Raw genomic sequence first — 20,075 nt, forward strand, 5'->3', positions numbered from 1 at the left:
TTATATGGATAGGATTTGAAACTTCACAGGTTTTCTACCTGATAGGGAGAGGGAGGGATTGAGGGAGTAGCTGAACAGACGAAAGCTCTTCAGTCTCCATTTTTCTAGCTGTTTTCCCTGAAGGAAATACCTAGGATTACAAAGAAAGGTAAGCTTTTCTCTGAAGATCATTTCCTTAATCATGGTTTTCTTTAAATACCTAAACTTGATTTTAATATTTATGGAAGCTTTAAAAATATATATGCCATGCAATAGTATAAAAGGGTAAGTGAGAAAGCCAGGGCAAAAAATAAATAAAACTGGGAAAAACAAGGATAGGTATGAATTTGGCACATAGATAAAAGTATACTCATGAGACAAATTATTCTCCTACTTTGCTTTCTCTTGGTTTCTGTAAAAATATGTAATCTGTGTTCTCTGCTACTGATTTCCCTTTCTGCTGGTTTGATTTAAAATGTCTAAAAATATTATTAGGTAAAATAGATACAAAGAAAATGATTATGAATGGTAGGAAGGTATTTCAAGTTGGGCAGTTACAGAAAGGCCTCTCTGAGGAAGTGATGTTTGAGCTGAGAACTGTAGGGAGGAAAGAAGGAGCTGGAATGGCAGAATCTTGAGAGAAAAGCATGGCCAGCTGAGGAAGCGGAAAGAGCACAGATAAATTTGTCGTAGTTGGAATGGACAATGGTTGGAGGAAAGCTATAGGTGAGATTAAATGTGGGCAGGAGGCCAGACCATCTAGGATTGTTAGCCATTTGGATTGTATCCTAAATGCCATGGAAAGTTGTTAGAAATGATTACAAACCTGGTTTAGGTTTTAAATTAACATTCTGGTTGTTAAGCTGAGGAGTTGGAGACAGGAGTGGGACAGGGTTGAATATGAACTAGTTGAGATGATGAAATGATGGTGGCTTAAACTTAATGATGAAATTTCAAAGTGAGTTGGGGGAAGGGAAGGTTTCCGAATATTGAAATCCGAATACTGTTATAGATATGTTGAGGTGGGATGCTTATTAGACATTTAACTGCAAGTGAGTTGGGAGTTCTGGGTCTGGGTAGAAGCTTAAATTGGAGAGTAGTACTAAACTTTTGGAAGTAAATGTGATTACCTGGGAGACATTGGAACTAGAATAAGGTAAGGGACCAGAACTGACCCTGGAAGCACACCCAAACTTAGAGGTTCAAGAGGATTCCAAGCCAAAAAAGAATGCTGGGAAACAGACGAGTAACATAGGAGGGATGTCATCTACATGATCTTGATTGCAAAGAGAAGAAACCATTCCAAGAGGAGGGTCCTGGCCAACTATGTTGACTGCTGAGAGCTCAAGTAAGATAAAGCCAGGAGTGACTACTGACTTTCTAAACTTCTTCATTTTTGTAACTGATCAGTTTTTTTTTTTCCAGTCTAGGACATGTTCAGGGAGGCAAGACAAGAGAAGCCACAAGGGTTTGAAGGACCCAGCAAGAAAAAATTGAAGTAAATTCAAATCCAAATGATACGTAGAGAGAAAATATTTGCAATTTGTATAATAAGGGGATAATCTTTTCAGTGTATATCTTAAAATTAAGAAAAAAGACCAAAAACCTGGTAGGAAAAAACAGCTGAAAGGCTTAAACATGGTTCGTAGAAAAAGAAATGAAAATGGCTCTTAAGCATATGAAAATAATAGCTTTATTAATAATAAAATAAATGCAAGCTAAAAATAAGGATACAATTTCTCACTGACCAAGTGAAGTTTGACACCTTCTCATGTTTGAAATGCAAACATGTTGTTTGAAATGCAAACATGTTGTTTGAAATGCAAAATTACATGATCTTTGCAGTTGGGAATCTGGCAAAATGTACCAAAATTACAGGTGCCTTTATATTAATAGTTACTGTATTCATAATTAGAACTTTTAAGAAATATTAAAAATAAATATAACATTTTTATGAAGAACCTTTTCTGAATAATTCTCGAGAAAAGTGGCATGGTTTTACAATTTTGCAAATCTCTTTAATTTCTGGTTTATATCTACTCCAGCATTCCATCTATTGCTGTGGGGGTTTTTTTGTTTTGTTTTTTTTTAATATTTATTTATTTATTTTTGGCTGTGTTGGGTCTTCGTTTCTGTGCGAGGGCTTTCTCTAGTTGCAGCAAGCGGGGGCCGCTCTTCATCACGGTGCTCGGGCCTCTCACTGTCGTGGCCTCTCTTGTCGCGGAGCACAGGCTCCAGATGCGCAGGCTCAGTCGTTGTGGCTCACGGGCCCAGTTGCTCCGCGGCATGTGGGATCTTCCCAGACCAGGGCTCTGAACCCGTGTCCCCTGCATTGGCAGGCAGATTCTCAACCACTGTGCCACCAGGGAAGCCCAGCAGTGTTTTCTTTTTTAATAAATATTTTTTATTTTATTTATTTAAAAATTTATTTTATTTTTATTTTTGGCTGCATTGGGTCTTTGTTGCTGTGCACGGGCTTTTCTCTAGTGGAGGCAAGCAGGGGCTACTCTTCCTTGCGGTGCGCACGCTTCTCATTGCAGTGGCTTCTCTTGTTGCAAAGCACAGGCTCTAGGCATACGGGCTTCAGTAGTTGCAGCACGCGGGCTCAGTAGTTGTGGCTTGCAAGCTCTAGAGCGCAGGCTCAGCAGGCTCAGTAGTTGTGGTGCATGGGCTTAGTTGCTCCGCGGCATGTGGGATCTTCCTGGACCAGGGCTCTAACCCATGTCCCCTGCATTGGCAGGCAGATTCTTAACCACCGCGCCACCAGGAAAGCCCTATTGCAATGTTATTTTAATTGACGTATATGAAGAAAATCTGTCCTCACACTAATACATAGTTGGAAAAGGGGAGATCATTCTAATACCTTTTTCAGTTAATTGTTTTTTTCTGTTTTTTTAAATCATATTAATGAACATTTTGTCCTCTGTAACATTAAAATCCATTGATTTGTCTTATACTTTGAGTTCACTTTACCCTTGCATAATCTTATAACATCATGCATTGGTCATTTGGAAAATAATTGGTTCACCAGATTTGCAGATTTTCCAATGTTGACACATTTCATTATGCAATAGCAAAAAAAGAAAACAGTTGTTAATATTCCTACAAATTTCATCAGAAAAGACCAAGTATTGGGAAACTGTCTAGCTTAGAATAGTAGGTACAAGTTTTCCAAAACTCTCATTTTTGCTTAAAAGCTCCAATTTTATCATTGGGAACTAATACACTCACTTGGTTTCCTTGAAATGACAGGGTCATTCTGTCAGTGTTTGAGAAAATGTCTTTTCCAAATCACTACATCTGAATGACCACAGTTTGTCTCATTTGTTCTTTCTACTAAAAATGACCTATGAAAAAACGCCGCTAGTATGGCTTGCAACTCAAACAATCATAGAAAATGCTTTTTTGTGAGACAACCATTGTTTTTCCATATGCAGCATAAATGCTTTACACATATTTTCCATCTTGTCACCCAGAATGCTAAATCCTGTACTCAGGGTTGAGATTTAATACTTTACTATTGCATCAAGAAATAAGAATGTTCTTAAGTAAAATGGGCTTTTTTTTTTCTTTTAAACTGGGAGCATGGAAATAGGTCGAGATTTAAAAAATACAATAAATGACTATGGTACTGTTTGGTGCTCCTTCCTTGATCAATGGTAAGACACCAGCAGTTTTATCTACTATCAGTGCAAATGTCAACACAGTGAAAAGGCAAATCAAGTCTGCTGGTTTAATATGTACCCTAAAAAAATAAGTGTCATCACGTATATAAGAGTAACAACTTCAGACTTTGTTTCTGAAGTTTTGCATATCTTAAAAATTAAAAGAGAGTGAAGAGATTGGTTGGTTGATGGTCAAGTTTGGGTGGAATTGAGAGTGTGAGAGGCAGAAGAAGCTAATAAATCCAGAAATGGAAGTTTGGGAGTTCTGCGCTCTGGCAGGTCAATTCCTTTAAAGGGCTATTGTCAAAAGAACTGGCTAATGAGATGGAATGGGCAGGTGTAAATTAGAGAATTTTGATAAATTAATACTCGGTGTTATGGTATCACCCAACAACGGCTAGAGATGGGATTAAACAAGGAAACTAAGGCAATTCTTCATTGGGAAAGAGTTTCCCAAATTCAGTAGATAATACATTTTAAGAATATAATTAAAATGTTTCTAGTGAAAAAGTAGAATTGTTGCTCAAAGGTAATCAGAATTATCTGGAATTGTCTGGATGTAGGAGATTATAGATCCCTTGTTCTGTTTCCTTAAAATCTGTATGTACATATGTATATCTGTGCATATGTACATACATGTATATATGAAAAAATATATGTATATGTACATATAAATGTGTGCAATTTCCCTTTACTATTTTTGAAAAGGTTTTTTTTATTTGGGGGGGTTGTTTTATTTATTTTTAAATTTATTTTATTTATTTATTTGTTTGTTTTTGGCTGCGCTGGGTCTTCTTTGCTGCGTGCATGCTTTTTCTAGTTGCAGCGAGCCGGGGGCTACTCTCTGGTGCAGTGCGTGGGCTTCTCATTGCGTTGGCTTCTCTTGTTGAGGAGCACGGGCTCTAGGCACGCGGGCTTCCGTAGTTGTGGCTCGCGGGCTCTAGAGCATAGGCTCAGTAGTTGTGGCGCACGGGCTTCGTTGCTCCGCGCCACGTGGGAACTTCCCGGACCAGGGCTTGAACCCTTGTCCCCTGCATTGGCAGGCGGATTCTTAACCACTGTGCCACTAGGGAAGCCCTATTTATTTTTTTAACGAACACCTTTTAATGGCCAAGTCTCTAGTGAGACATGCCTTGGGCTTCGGGCGCAAAACTTGCCTTACCTCACTCAGGCGCATGCGCACTTAGGGAGTCCAAAAGGGAGCGCTTCTCATGTATGCGCACATTGAAATCTGAAAGTAAGCCCTTCCTTAAAGTTGGTAACCGGCGCCTCACCTTTCTATGGTTTAAGGAGGCATACAAGGAGGCCCTTGCTTTTTGGCTCGTGCAAGCACTGGGTGAGTGATTCCTTTAATTTGCGACCTGAGTGCCTGAGGCTAGGCTCTGCTTTGGCCTCCCCTTAGTCCCGGAAGCTCCTAAGTTCCTCTCATGCTCTTTGCAGCAGTGTGCCTTCTTTGAGCACTATTTTTTTCTTTTTTTTCTTTTTTTTTAGGCCATGCCGCATGGCAGGTGGGATCTTAGATCCCTGATCCGTGCCCCCTGCAGTGTAAGCGCTTAGTTTTAACCACTGGACCACCAGGGAAGTCCCTCTTTTTTTTTTTTTTTTTTAATGACTTGCAGGGAGGTGGTTTGCTGTGTTGTCACTTGTAAATAATTTTCAACCAATTGCTTGAAATTCTTAGGAAGCTTGATCGTTCGTGTATCTTCTTCTGTCTCCTTTCCCAAGCACGTGGCTGCCAAAGATTTGCTGGATTTGAGGAGTCCAGGATGCACTGACCTGCTGATGCTTGACTGCGGACTGAGGTTAATAAGTGTGTCTGCACCAGAACACTGCCACTCTTTTCCTTTTCAGAGTACGGGGAGGTGTATTCCACATCAGAAACAGGCCAATTTTCAACTAGGGCCACCTGCCGGCATGTCCAAAAGGCTCCGCTCCCAGTTAGAGCAAGAAATCCCAGAAGATGCCCGCTGTGAGATACATCTGGAGCCACCACAGCAGTTTTGCCATGATGACCAAATCACTCTTTGTGACAAGTACTTCATGTCCCAGGAGCACAGGAATCACGTGATATATGGAGTACAAGAGGCTGCTGAGAATTATAGGGTAAGCTTCATGCAGATCCCAGACCACTGTCATTCTGGCTGCCTCCTCTTATTTATTCCCTTATTTATTTGGGGGACAGATATTCTGATCCTCCTAGACCATTCCCTTAGTTGATGTTTATCAAAGAATACTAGATAAGTACCATATTTAGACCTTCAACTTCAAGGCTAGGAAAACATTGTAGTCAGGGCTATTGGCCTTTCAGTTATCTAAGGGTAGGAATCTATCTGTTGTAAAGCAATTACTTTACCTGGAATTCTGTGATATATTTCTCTGCAGAAGGTATTCCAGGAGATATTGAACACATTGAAGGAGAAACTTGAAGTAGCTAAAAGCATATTGGCTGATGAGCGAGAAAGAATGGTGATGATGCAGGTCAGTGCTTATCTTGATTCTTAGGGGGAAATTACCCATGATGTTGGATAGCGAATAACATAAACACAATCAAAAGACAAATGACAAAGCAGGAAAAACTACTTGAAATCCATAGGTAGGAAAAGTGTTAATTTCTTCACGTGTAAAAAGCTCTTAAAAGTCAATAAGCAGGGGACTTGCCTGGTGGTCCAGTGGTTAACGCTCCAGGCTCCCACTGCAGGGGGTATGGGTTCTATCCCTGATTGCGGAACTAAGATCCCACATGCTGCACAGCCAAAAAAAAAAAAAAGTCAATAAGCAAAAGACTAGAAACTCCACAGAAAAATGATCAAAGACATGAGAGTTCACAGAAAAGAAAATGCAGATATCTTTTGAACATACTGAATTGGTCCATAAGCTCATGGTAAGAGAAATACAAATTAACTATATTAAATTTGTTAGTGAGATGGCATTTGTACCCCTTATTGGCGAAGACTGATAGCACAGTTTATAACAATGCCATAGGAGAATGAGCATCTTATGTACTTTTTTTGGTGGCCATGTAAATCCTGAAGCCATTTAAAGGGCAATTTAAGAATTACTATTCTGGGGTGGGGGGGTATAAATTAGGAGTTTGGGATTAACATATACAGTACTATATATAAAATAGATATATATATTTATAGATCTAAATATATATATCTATTTTATATATAGGGAAAAGAATCTGAGAAATATATATGTGTAACTGAGTCACTTTGATGTACACCTGAAACTAACATAACATTGTGTCAACTATACGTCAATAAAAAATAAAGAAAGAATTACTATTCAAATTGAGGAATCACCGTCCATTATGCACATTTCACTTCTAATTTCAGACCCTCCCTTCATATGTAACTGTTCTGCTAGTTATACTAGATTCTCATCCAGTTGAGGATGGTAGGCATTTTTTTCAGCTCCAAGCACCATATATTAACAAATATTGGGGTCCCAGTGTTTGCCAGGAGCTATGCTAGGTGCTGGGGATTCAGTAGTGAAAAGAAAACAAAACAAACAATCCTGGCCTTGTGCAACTGACATTCTAGTGGAGGTAAACAAGTAAAATGTATAGTATGTTACATTGTAAGTGCTGTACATTTTATTAAAAAAGCAGGAAAGAGTGATGGGATGTACTTTTAAACAAAGTGATCAGGACCTTGTCATTCCAAAATTGGTTTTGAGAAGACTCAAGGAGGTGAGGAAGTGAGCTGTGCAGTCGTGGGAAGAATATTCTAGGCAGAGGGAAGTGCAAGTACAAAGATCTCAAGACTGGTGTGTCCTTGGTTGGGGTTATGAAGGAAGTGGAGGCTAATAGGTGATGAGATCAGAAGGCCACATCTTATAGGGAAGTTGATTTTCTTTTTCTCTTTTTAAAAATTTATTATTTTTTAATGAAAAAAGGAAGCCAGTGGAAACTTTTTTTTTTTTTTTTTTTTTTTTTTTTGCGATATGTGGGCCTCTGACTGTTGTGGCCTCTCCCATTGCGGAGCACAGGCTCCGGACGCGCAGGCCCAACGGCCATGGCTCATGGGCCCAGCCGCTCCGCAGCATGTGGGATCTTCCCGGACCGGGGCACGAACCCGTGTCCCCTGCATCGGCAGGCGGACTCTCAACCACTGCACCACCAGGGAAGCCCGCCAGTGGAAACTTTTGAACAGAGCAGTAATGTGATCTAACTTCCATTCTCGTAGGAATAGTCTAGCTGCTGAATGAGAATAAGACTGTAGGAGGGTGAGAGCACAGGTGGGGGGAACTGAAGGGGACTGTTTGCAATAGTCAGGAACAGATTATGGTGAACTGTGGGGGAGGGGTGGTAGAAGTGGTGAGAATGGTCAGGTTCTTGATAAATCTTGACTCCATAGAGTCTCAGGAGGTTAAATATGGTCATTAAGCTGACTACTCCCAATGGATGTCTTTAGCTCAGACTTCCCAGTGGTGGGTTTTCATGTCCGACTTCCTGCCTAGCATCTCTCCTTGGATGGCTAACTGACTAATCAAAATCGACATATCCCACACTGAGCTGCTGATACCCTCCCCACTTCTGGAGTCTATCCCTTCCATACTTTTCCTTTCTATGTTTTGGCAACTCTACTCTTTGTCTAAAAACCTTAGAGTCACCGTTTGATTCCTCTTTTCTCACACCCCCTATCCAAACCATCAGCAAAAGCCACTGGTGCTGTCTTCCAGTTTTCCTGGTCTCCTTTTTGGTCACTGAGGTTGTATAGATTCCTCAGTTTTCTAAGTCAATTAACATTTCTTCATCTGCATTTCATGTTCTAAGATTGTATTGATGTCTTGGCTGATGTTGACTCTGAATTTCTCTCTGTCCTTTGTATTATGTATCTGTTACTTCTTCCCCTGTACTTTTATATTTCCTTGTCTTTATATTAAAATTATAGATGGAAAGTAACCGTAGGTATTTATCTGTGGTGTTTAACCTGAATTCTGTCATCTATGGTGAAGGAAGAAGAGCAGAATTTTAAAGCGATGATTGAGTCTGAATATAGGATAAGGTTCTGGTTGATGATTGAAGAAAACAAAGTGAACTTCCAGAGCCCGCAAGGGTGCAGATTCAACTTGAACTTGAGAGAAGCCAGTCAGAACCAACTGATGGAGTTTGCCACAAAGCTAAAGGAGAAGTTCCAGGAAATACTACAGGTGAGATGTGAAACATGGCATCCTAACAATATTTGGGAAATGAGAGAAAGAAGACCTGAACACTATGTCAATTCCAGAATAAGACATCCACTGACAGCCATGGATCTATTAAAAGAAGGGATATAGTCATCCAGCAATTCTATTTCTGATGATAATTTATCTCGCAAATATACTTACGTGCATATAAAAAGACACGTGGGTAAGGAAGTGTGGTAAAATTATTTCAGTATAGAGCTGTGGCTTTGAGGTAGTCTTTGAAGCCAGATTGATGAGATTCGTATCTGGGTTCTGCAATTTACTAGCTTCTAGGTGACCTGAGACGTGTTGCTTAACCTCTGACTTACTTTCCTTAGCTGTAAAATGAGGATAATGGTCCTTAGTTCATAATATTGTTGTGAGGCTTGAGTATGATAATCGACATAAAGCTCTTTAAATGGTGTTTGTATGTGTGTACATTATTGTGTAATGTAAGTATTAGGTGTTACTATTACTAATATTTGTTGATAGGAAGAGAGTAGATACAACCTGTATCCATCAACGTTGGACTCATGAACTACATTGTACAGGACATGCAGTGGAATGCTCGTCAGCATTTAGAAAAGATAACATGGCTCTATATGTATAGATAAGGAATGCTCTCCAAGAGCATATTATGTATTAAGAAAAAAGCAAGCTGTCAGATCAGCAGTGGAGTATAATATGATATCACTTGAGTTAAGAAAAAAATAACATGGACCATTCGTGTATTTAACGAGGTGGAGCTTCTTTGCAAGGATAGAAAGGAAACTGGTATCCTTTCTGGTTTGATTATCTATTTTATTCTCATCCATGAATTTAATTTTTAATTAAATTATAATAAGTCATAGTTTTAATTTAATGAACGAAATAGGAAACTTCCTGAACAAAACTGCACAGCAAAAAAAAGTGATCTGTTTTAGGTCCAGGTTGTGAACTGATGAAGTAGACTATGTGGATACTGTCCACATCAACATAAATATATTGTGTCAAAGAATCAAGTTTCTATTGAGGTGTCTTGCTTGACACAGAGGAATATCCTGGCCTTATCTAATTATGTCTGTTTCTGGGGTGGCAGGCAGTAAAGCAGGTTTTTAAAGAGATGGTTGAATTAGCGAATAAGAGAAATTGTCAGCTGTTGAATAGTAATAAGGATGCTTCTGCAGAGACTGAACTGTTTGGGGAGAGAGAACATGAGTAAACTGAGGGAGAGTGAAGTCAGGCTCTCTGAACAGATCTGCAGCCTCCAGAAGGTCACCACAGAGCTGGAGGAGAAGTGTGGGCAATCTGCCTCAGCGTTGCTCCAGGTAAGATTCTGGGAATAACCTTCACTACAGTATTTGAGAAATGAGAAGTGGACAGTACCCATTAGGGGCCAGTTCTAGAACACAGTACCCAGTGATCTTCAGTCATACATGAAGGCTACCAAAAGCATTATGACTCATTATAAATTAATAGTATGTATAGAGCTGCTTCAGTGATCAGTAGTAAATATGAATTGAGATGTCCTTTAATAAGGTAAATAATTGGTTAGTCAAATGATGATGTATCCATACAATAGAATATTCTGCAACCATAAAAAAACGAGTAAAGCAGTTCTAAACGCACTAAAAGATTATCTTCAAGATATCTCATTAAGTGAAAAAAACATGCAGAAAACTTTTTGTTATTTAGAGAATATGTGTAGACGTATATGCTCATTAACATTCAGACAACCTCTGGCAAAATAAACACAAACATTGTAATCAGCAGTAACCTTGGGAAACAAGGGTGAGACTTACTTGTATAGTATTGTTTGTTTTTTAAACTGTTTTGATTCTTTGTAGTTTTTATTTTTTATTTTTGGCCAGGCTGCACAGCTTGTGGGATCTTAGTTCCCCAACCAGGGACTGAACCCCGGCCCTTGGCAGTGAGAGTGCAGAGTCCAAACCACTGGACCGCCAGGGAATTCCCAGTATTGTGTATTTTAAATTTTGTTGAGTAACGTGCATTACTATTTTCAAAAAGTAAATTTTTATCTTTTGAAGACTGTTTAAATCCTTCTGCCAAGTCCACATTTGCAATATGAGTACTCAGAGAAGCCCCTGCACATAAACCCGTAGGTTCTGTTCTAGAGCCATGCGCAGTTCCAGACAGTGCAGATAGGTGTGACCCAGTTATATTCAGTTCCTGACCTGGTTCCAGCCACCATCCCCAGCTTAGCAGGCTCAATTCTTTTCTTTTTTTTTTTTTTGTTTGTTTGTTTGTTTGTTAATAACTAATGAGTTTATTATTGTTTTAAATGAATGACTAAAGAGCAATTTCTAAATCTCTTCAACTTTAAATTCCACGAAGATAAACAGCAAGATAGAGCCCCATCGCAGAAATGCCCCGGGGGCCTCAATCAATCACAAGGCCCTGGAGTCCGGGAACCTCTGTTTCAGGGGCTGAAGAACAGGGCAGCCGGCACACCCCAGGGTCTGGGTGCCCCACCATGCCCGTGGCTCCCACCCTCTGAAGGATGTCCCCTCCCCACCCCTGCCACCTGCCAGGCCCTCCCAGCCCCTCCCCACAGGGGGCTTCCTTCTGGGCGCACTGGGCCCGCCACCCCCAGGTCCTGAACCCGCTGCCTCTCAGGAGTCTCCGAGGGTGCCCTGCCCCTCCACCGGCCGCCCCTGGGTTCCCACCCGCCCAGGAACACCCACGCCGCAACACCCACAGGGGACAGAAGCACTTGCGGCCACACAAAGGCCCATTCCCACACCCAGCGCGGGTCAGTGGCCCCGTCCCGTGCGTCCCCAGGTCCCCCACTTCCTGCCCAAGGCCTGAGTGGGTCACCACAGGGCTGGCTGGGGCCCAGGGTGTCCCAGATGTACCCCCGCCCTGCCACCCAGGGCTCAGCAGGCCCCTCTTCGGGGAACAAAGCCCACCCTTCCCACAGGTGGACCCTCCCGGGGCAGGGACCCCCAGAGCCCGCCCCCCCGACGAGGCTACGCCTGTCTCCGTGGCTGCAGGAAGCCCGGGCGGAGGACGCGGGGCAGGAGGCTCAATTCCTGCCCGCCCCAGGATAGAAAGCAAATAGACGGGCAGAATTTGAATGCGGAGCATTGTGAATTTGAGGTATAGAAGATTATTTCCCTTGGGAATAGAACAGTGATATCAAGCATTTTTCTGACTTTTCCTATTCAGTGTCGAAATTTGGTATCTGAGAATTAGCATGAGGCTGAAGAAATTACATGCAAATCGAGTTTCATTATAAGAGAAAATACTTTCATGAGCACAATTCACAAAAGGCTTGGCTCAAATACCCGCTAGTAATTTTGTCTCTTTTCACCCCATAGAATGCAAGACATTCTTTGGAAAGGTAAGTTATTCATTTTGGAAACACTTAGGTCAGATTCACAATCTGATTTGTGAGCACACAGGGGTTAGAGATGTTGGGGTGCAGATAGCAAGGCCATGTAATGAGATCCATCCTCTGGATGGAGGGGCCTGCGGTCTGCACAGGTAACTGAGATTGTCCTTTCTTTAACAGGAGTGAGTCACTACTGCTTCAGTGTCTAGAGCCCGCCCGAATCACAGACCTGAGTTTATGCCAAATAACAGGAATGAGCAAAATGCTAGAAGTGCTGCAAAGTGAGTTGACACACATCCATGATCACAGGACACTTTATATTTGTATTTGAGGATAATGAACATCCTACCATAAGTGAAATTCCAGATAGCTTAAGGATTTAAAACGACTCTATTTGCAAATATTTCTCTCCTGTGGTTTATATTTTCATTTGCCTAATAGTGTCTTTTGAAGAGCAGAAGTTTTAGATTTTGAAGTTACCTTTTTCTTTTTTAAATGGTGTACGCTTTTTGTGTCCTAAGAAATCTTTTTGTACCCCAACAAAGATTTCCTTCTAGAATTTTTACAGTTTTAGTTTTTGCATTTAGGTCTATTGTTCATTTAAAGTTGTGTGTGTTTGTTTTTTGGCTGCACCGTGTGGCATGCAGAAGCTTAGTTCCCTGACCAGGGATCGAACCAGTGGAAGCGCAGGGTCTTAACCACTGGACTGCCAGTGGGACCCCTAAAGTTATATTTATGTATGATTCGAGATATGGTACAACTCCCCTCCTCTTTTAGTACATGTGTGTATCCAATTGTTCCAACATCATTTGTTGAAAATCCGTGGGCACATACGAGCAGATCTATGTCAAGTCTAATAGGTCCATTGACCATTGTATCTATCCTTTTGCTAATACCACGTTGGCTTGATTGATTACTCTACAAAAAGTCTTAAAATTGGGCACTGTGAGTTCTCCAGATTTGTTCCTTCAAAAATAACTTTGGCTACTCTAAATCCTTCTCCACATAAACTTTAAAATGAGTTTGTCGGCATCTACAAAAAACCTGCTGGGGTTTTGATTGGTATTACACTGAATCTATAGAACAATTTAGGGATATGGTGGTATATCTCCATTTATTTAGGTCGTCTTTGATTTCTCTCAACAGTGTTTTGTAGTTTTCAGCTAATATTGTACATATTTAGTTAGATACCTAAGTATTTTTTAGTTCTACTCATGGAATTAAATATCAACTTCTAATTGAAATTTTATTTCTAGTTTATCAATGGTATATAGAAATATTCATTTGTGTATATTGATTGACATTGTATCTTACAACTGTGCTAAACTGATTTATTAGATCTAGTGACTTTTATAGATTTTGAGGGGATTCTCTACAAAGATATTCAAGTAATCTATAAATATAGACAATTTTTTTCTTCCTTTCTGTAAGCCTTTTCTGTATTATTCTTACCTTTTGCACTTACTAGCGCCTTCAGTATGATGGTGAATAGGAGTGGTGAGAATCATCTACCTTCTTCCTGATCTCAGGAAGAAAGAAAGCATTGTTTTTCACCTTTAAGTTTAATGTTAGCTGTAGGTTTTTCATAGTTGCCTTTTGTCAAGTTGAGGAAGTTCCCTGTCTATTCCTGATTCACTAAAACTTTGTATCATGAACAGATGTAGAATTTATTAGATGCTTTTTTCTGTATCTACCAAAATATTTATTTTTTCCTTCATATATTGATATGGTGAATTATATTTGCTTCATATGTTGAACCACCCTTGCATTCCCAAGATAAACTCTTGGTAATAATGTTTTAGCCATTTTACATATTGCCAGATTCAATGTAGTAATGGTTTTTAAAGAATTTTTGCATTTATGCTAATGAGACATTTTTCTGTAGCTTTCTTGTAATCATCCATTGGCACTTTATTTAATACATTTTATTTCTATTTCTAGATAATCTATTTAGTTCTTTGTCAAATCCACTTAGTCTTGCTTTCTTTAGTTTCCTATATTCTGTAGATACTTTTTTTTTTTTTTTTTGCTGTACGTGGGCCTCTCACTGTTGTGGCCCCTCCCATCGCGGAGCACAGGCTCCGGACGCGCAGGCTCAGCGGCCATGGCTCACGGACCCAGCCGCTCCGTGGCATGTGGGATCTTCCCGGACCAGGGTATGAACCCGTGTCTCCTGCATCGGCAGGCGGACTCTCAACCACTGCGCCACCAGGGAAGCCCTGTAGATACTTTTAAGTTTTTCTTTTTTTTTTTAAACATAGTAAGCAAAAATTACTGTAGAGTTTGTGCCTGGCAATTCCAGTATGTAAAATTCTTCAGATTTTTAAAAATAAATTTATTTATTTATTTATTATTTTTGGCTGCATTGGGTCTTCGTTGCTGCAAGCGGGGGCTACTCTGTTGTAGTGCACTGGCTTCTTTTGTTGCAGAGCACAGGCTCTAGGCATGCAGGCTTCAGTAGTTGTGGCATGTGGGCTCAGTAGTTGTGGCTCACAGCCTCTAGAGCGCAGGCTCAGTCGCTGTGGCACACGGGCTTAGTTGCTCCGTGGTGTGTGGGATCTTCCCAACCTAGGGATCAAACCCATGTCCCCTGCATTGGCAGGCGGATTCTTAACCACTGCGCCACCAGGGAAGTCCTTCAGATTTATTTCTGCTAGTCTCACTCAGTAGTACTTTTTTACTTTGAGTGTGTGGTTAATGATTTTTTTAATAGTAAGCTTTCCTTTTTTCCTTAAATATTATTTTTAGAAGTTCTTTGAGGACAGGAATGAAGGTGTACATACTTGTAGAGAAAATTTGCATTTATTTCTGCCAGTCTTCTGGAAATACTAGGAGCCTGGGACAAGTTGAAATTTAAAATTCAAGGCTTGTGGCTTTTAAGACCACTTTAATAATGATATGAATTAAGTGCAGAGATTTAAGTTCATTTGCCCATAAAACTTGCTGCTGGATTAGATGTTAAAGAAAGAAATCAAGGACTACTACAGGTTTATGGCTTGACCAACTATAAAGCAATAAGTGTTCTACTGAAAAGTAGAAACTGGGAAGGGATAAGTTTGGAGTTCCATTTTGGATGGGGTATGTTTGAAATTTCTACGTTTTGTTCAACTGGTATTTGTCAACTTTTTTATGGAGTAAGTCATGAACATATAGAAGATATTTAAAACTGAGGCTATATAAAGGCACTTACAGGAAAAGGATACAAGTAGTGAAAAGTAAGACCCAGGACCAATCCCTGAGAAATTAGAATATTTAAAAGTTGAAGAGAAAGAAATGAGAAGGAACAGTTAGCGATATGAAGGCACGTACCACTTTCATTCACATATAAGAAATCACAGTGAGCGTTCTTGATCTCAGCTTGATTTTTCTGGATGATTCTCACAGGATTTCTGGCCTCTAATATATTCTCTTTTGATTTACTCAGTATTAAGGGCCTGCTGGCAGCAGTTTCTAAGTATCTGTCACATCTTGGTGATATTTAAGATGAAGAAAGCAGTTCAGTCACAGGATAGAGCCATGAATCAACTGCTCTATTAGGAGACTTAATGTTTCTGGCTGCTCCAGGCTTGGAGAAGATCTTTAGGGACTGGAGTTGGGTCTCAGGTGATACTGGGCTAGGACTGAGTATCAGGTCATTTTTACAGCCCGGCAGAATTCCTTTCTGTTTTGAGAGGTATTTCTAAACCTCTCCGTAGTTCATTACTCATTGTTTTGTTCTTCTTCCTCAGATAGATTTCATTTTCATCTCCTTCCATTATCTTATTGACTTTGTTCCTCTGTGATGTCCATTTCTTTTTTTTTTTTTTTTTTTTTTTTGGCTGCACAGCACGGCATGTGGGATCTTAGTTCCCTGCCCAGGGATCGAACCCAGGTCCCCTGCATTGGAAGCACGGGAGTCATAACCACTAGGCCACCAGGAAATTCCCCCATTTCTTGAAACAGAGCTTAGGGGTCCCTTTATCTGTACTCTCCTAGATTGCATCTCCCATATCTGTGCCTGAGACTCGTGCCCACTCATGAGGAAGCCCCTGCGTGTTAGAAATCATCAGTCTCTGGCACTGACAAACCCCTAGGTTAACTAAATTTCTTTCTCCCTGCAGGACCTATAACTTTGGACCCTAAAACAGCTCATCCCTGTCTGGTCTTATCTGAGGATCTGAGAAGTGTGAGACTCAGAAATGTGCAGCAGGATGTACCCAGTCACCCAGAGAGATTTGACTTCAGCGCCACTGTGTTGGGTGTGGAGAGCTTCACCTCAGGGCGGCACTACTGGGAGGTGGATGTGGAAAAGGCAACACAGTGGCAGCTGGGGGTACACGGAAGCTCTGCCAGCAGAAGTGCTTCCGGAGATAAGGTCTTATTCACAGGATCCATTATGGGGACTGATTATACTTTCTGGGCCTTTCCCCCTTTAAAAAGGGTTTCCTGGAGAGAGCAAATGCACAGAGTTGGAGTTTTCCTGGATTATGAGTATGGCCAGATATCCTTCTATGATGTGACAAAGAGATCCCTCATCTATAATTTCTCTTATCTCGCCTTCCAAGGAGCTCTCAGGCCTGTATTTTCTCTTTGTATTTCAAATGGAGGCATGAATTCAGACTCTCTGAGCATCTGCCTCCCTCATGTTTCTTCTTGTAATGGTACTTTTAGCCCTCAATCTTCTTTGGTGTGAAATCTAAGACCACAGGAGGCCTGAATGTTACAAGCATGACTTTATATAAATTATTTTACAAAGTAATCCAATAAAAGGTTTTTAGCACTTGAGTTGGAACCCAGGTTAACACCCCAGAGCCTTTGCATTCATGTGGCTTTCAACACCCATTTCATGGAAGAGGTAACATTTAACCTGAATCATGGATGATAATAACTGAAGGGCTGCACGTTAATTAGAACAGCAAATGCCTATGCAGCATAAGATTGGGAAATTAGAGACGGAAATAGTCTGGGATCGTTAAGACTAGGTTAAGGACTCTAGAGATTTCTGAAAACAGAATTGGGTATAATCAAGACTTTAGATTTGAGGCTATCGTCAGAGTGACATGTAGAATGGAGACATCCTATTCCTGACATTGTCAAGACTTCTAACATCACTCAAAATAGAGGACAACTTAATTTCCCTGGATACCTTATCTCAGTGGGGAGGAGGTGTTGCAGAAAATGTATTTAAAAAATATTTCAAGTATCCAACTTCTCTCTTACAAGGAAAATTAGATTTCTTAAAAGAAGTCTGATAGTTCACTGCTTTGAAAAACTATTACATTAAATAATGTAGTGGTGTCTTGTATTTGCCTTCATCTTTCTCTATTTGATAATCCACTGAAAATTTTTTGCTAGAGCCTTGTTCAGGGGTGGTCGTACGATGCTGAAAAGACAACAAAAATATTTATTAGAGGGACTTTTAATGAAAGGTTTATCATAGTGTATCTCCCTTTATGTATTTAACAACCTGTAAGTGTGTATTGATCTTTATTATTCAAATGTAGAAGCTGAGGCTCAGAGGTGATTTAATTTTCCTTAAGTCACATAGCTGTTAAGTATCTAGTAAGTTACAAGGGTAAGAATTAAACCTGGATCATCATGTTAAAAGCAAGCTCTGTCTCAAATTTGTAAAAAATGTAAGCCTGGAAAAAGTCATTGCATAGCTTCACATCAAATCACAAGACTTAAGGGGAAAGTAGCCCTGATCTGAGAAGGGGGTTTAGCTCAGGTGAGTGAGCTGGAGGTTAGATGATCATTTGAAACACTGAGATTTAGAACTCAGAGCAATGGCTCTCAAACCCCGTCCCAATTTCCTGTGGGAAAGATGACGATTTACTATATAGGGAAATGTGAGAATTTAATAATAATTGTATATATGAGTCTAAATCTTCACCTTCATCTTACCTCAAATTTCTACTGCCTCCACAACTTGACTCTTAAGAACTATTTTCCCAAACTTAGAAACCAAAAGAGAATGCAGCATGTCCTACCAATGTCAGTCTGAGACATTGTCTAACCAACACAAAAAGATTATTTAAATTATTTAGGAAAATGCATCTGCGATTGACTTTGGTAGTTACCAGCTGATGAGAACCTAGACACTGAAGTTACATGTTAACTCGAAGAATTATCTGGTAGAAAAGAAATCCTTAAAGGTTTTGGTTTTATTACCATGTAGAGTATTAACCAGTTTTGGATCTACCCTAAGCAATTTTATTTAAACTGCTTCTCATTTCTCTTGCAACAAACTTTACTCTCTAACTGGTTCCCTAACTAATTACTGAGTTGAGCAAAATCTTTGACATATCACTGTCAATATTTGTATGAGGACCATGAATTTTAGCCTTTGAAAATAATACTTTAGCACAGCCTACTGACCCTCTGAATAAATGGATGCCTAGTGTATCCTTCTACGAGTCATAGAGACTTTGCACATACACTTCCCTGACTTCAGTCACCACTCTCCCCCTTTTCGCTAATTCAGCTTAAGTGTTGCTCCACAAAGCAGCCTTCCTTGACAAACTTAACAAGGGAGAATCCTGGGACATCATTGCACCAGTTACAGCTTCTTTTATGCAAAGCACAGTTGCAATTTTATATTTATTTGGACGATTCTTTGATTGCCTTTCCCACTAGACTAAATTCCATGAGAGTAAGGACTGTGCTTGTTTCTGTTCATTATCTTATCTTGTGTTAAACAGTCCTTAGCACATAAATTCTCAAATACATATTGAAAGTGAGGAAAAAGCAACAAGTAGTGTTGTATATTATGGAGGTGGGTAGGTGATGGTTATTGGTTAAAGTCTTGGAAGGGAGGTGCACCCACGTCAAAATGAAAAGGTCAGTAAATAAATTCAGGTGAACTGGTGGTTTAGTTTGTTAGGGCAGCCATAACGAAGTACCACAACTGGGTGGCTTAAGCAACAGAAATGCCTTTTTTCATAGTTCTGAAGGGTAGAAATGAAGGTGTTCGCAGGGCCGTTTCCTTCTGAAGGCGGTTGCATGCCTCTCTCCTAGCTTCTGGTGGTTTGCTGGACATCTTTGTTCTTTGTCTTATCGATATATCACTCCCTTCTCTCCTTCTGTCTTCACTTGGTGTCCTCCCTGTATCTCTGTCTCTACACATGGCCTTTTTAAAAATAAATAAGGACATCAGTCACATTGGGTTCGGGGCCCACCCTACAGTATGGGTTCATTTTAACTTAATAGTGACCCTATTTCCAGATAAGGTTACATCTGAGGTACGGGGAGATAGGACTCTTGTGGGGGCATGGGGGGTGGTGGGGGATGACACAATTTAACCCATAGCAGGCGGGTTAGTATGAAAAGAGTTTTTCACATGCAGCAGCAGGTCTGCAGATTCTGTGTATCCTGTAAGCACCTGAGGATTTTTTTTTTTTTTTTTTTTTTTGTGGTACGCGGGCCTCTCACTGTTGTGGCCTCTCCCGTTGCAGAGCACAGGCTCCGGACGCGCAGGCTCAGCGGCCATGGCTCACAGGCCCAGCCGCTCCGTGGCATGTGGGATCTTCCCAGACCGGGGCACGAACCCGTGTCCCCTGCATCGGCAGGCAGACTCTCAACCACTGCGCCACCAGGGAAGCCCGAGGATTTTTAAAAATCATCACCCCTTACCCCCATCACCCTTTACCCCCCCACACATACATACTAATTACATCAAGATCTCTGGTACTGGAATCCAGGAATCACTTTTACAGAAGTCCGTGGGTGATTTACAACATGGAGCCAAGATTAAGAAGAAAGTTAGTAAACGCAAACAGAACAACTGGTTTGGTCAGTGACTCCAGCCTTTTGTGTGGCTTGTAATTTTAAGTCTTAAAAGGTTAAGATGTGTGGTGATAGTGCTGGGGAGGTGGGCTCTTAGTAGGTCAAAGATTAAGGTGAGCCTTGGATGCCTTCTTTAGTAATGAGTAAACATGTGTGTTTCA

At 40.5% G+C, this 20,075-nt stretch overlaps 1 protein-coding gene across 4 annotated transcripts; it reads left to right on the plus strand.

Moving 5' to 3' along the window:
- Positions 1-60: 60 nt before the first annotated feature.
- TRIML2 (tripartite motif family like 2) lies at positions 61-16,914 on the plus strand. Of its 4 annotated transcripts, none has more exons than XM_081220914.1 (8): positions 61-148; positions 5,496-5,747; positions 6,027-6,122; positions 8,607-8,801; positions 9,983-10,123; positions 12,137-12,159; positions 12,331-12,431; positions 16,251-16,914. In XM_081220914.1, exons 2-8 carry the CDS (start codon positions 5,559-5,561, stop codon positions 16,820-16,822), a joined length of 1,317 nt encoding a protein of 438 aa, XP_081077040.1. In that variant the 5' UTR covers positions 61-148; positions 5,496-5,558; the 3' UTR covers positions 16,823-16,914. The 4 variants fall into 4 exon arrangements, with proteins under 4 accessions (XP_081077040.1, XP_081077038.1, XP_081077041.1 ...); XM_081220912.1 differs by having other exon boundaries at positions 74-148; positions 5,370-5,747; XM_081220915.1 differs by lacking the exon at positions 61-148 and adding an exon at positions 458-705.
- The last annotated feature ends 3,161 nt before the right edge of the window (positions 16,915-20,075 follow it).

The sequence above is a fragment of the Mesoplodon bidens genome, assembly GCF_964165515.1.
Source record: "Mesoplodon bidens genome assembly, chromosome: 20".
NCBI classification, from domain to species: Eukaryota; Metazoa; Chordata; class Mammalia; order Artiodactyla; family Ziphiidae; genus Mesoplodon; species Mesoplodon bidens.

Bases quoted from the DNA above. Each gene is read 5' to 3' on its own strand.
- TRIML2 (XM_081220912.1), top strand. From the start codon at position 5,427: ATGCTTGACTGCGGACTGAGGTTAATAAGTGTGTCTGCACCAGAACAC. The intron at 6,123-8,606 runs GTCAGTGCTTAT...TCTATGGTGAAG, and splicing joins AAAGAATGGTGATGATGCAG to GAAGAAGAGCAGAATTTTAA. The intron at 8,802-9,982 runs GTGAGATGTGAA...ATGCTTCTGCAG, and splicing joins AGTTCCAGGAAATACTACAG to AGACTGAACTGTTTGGGGAG.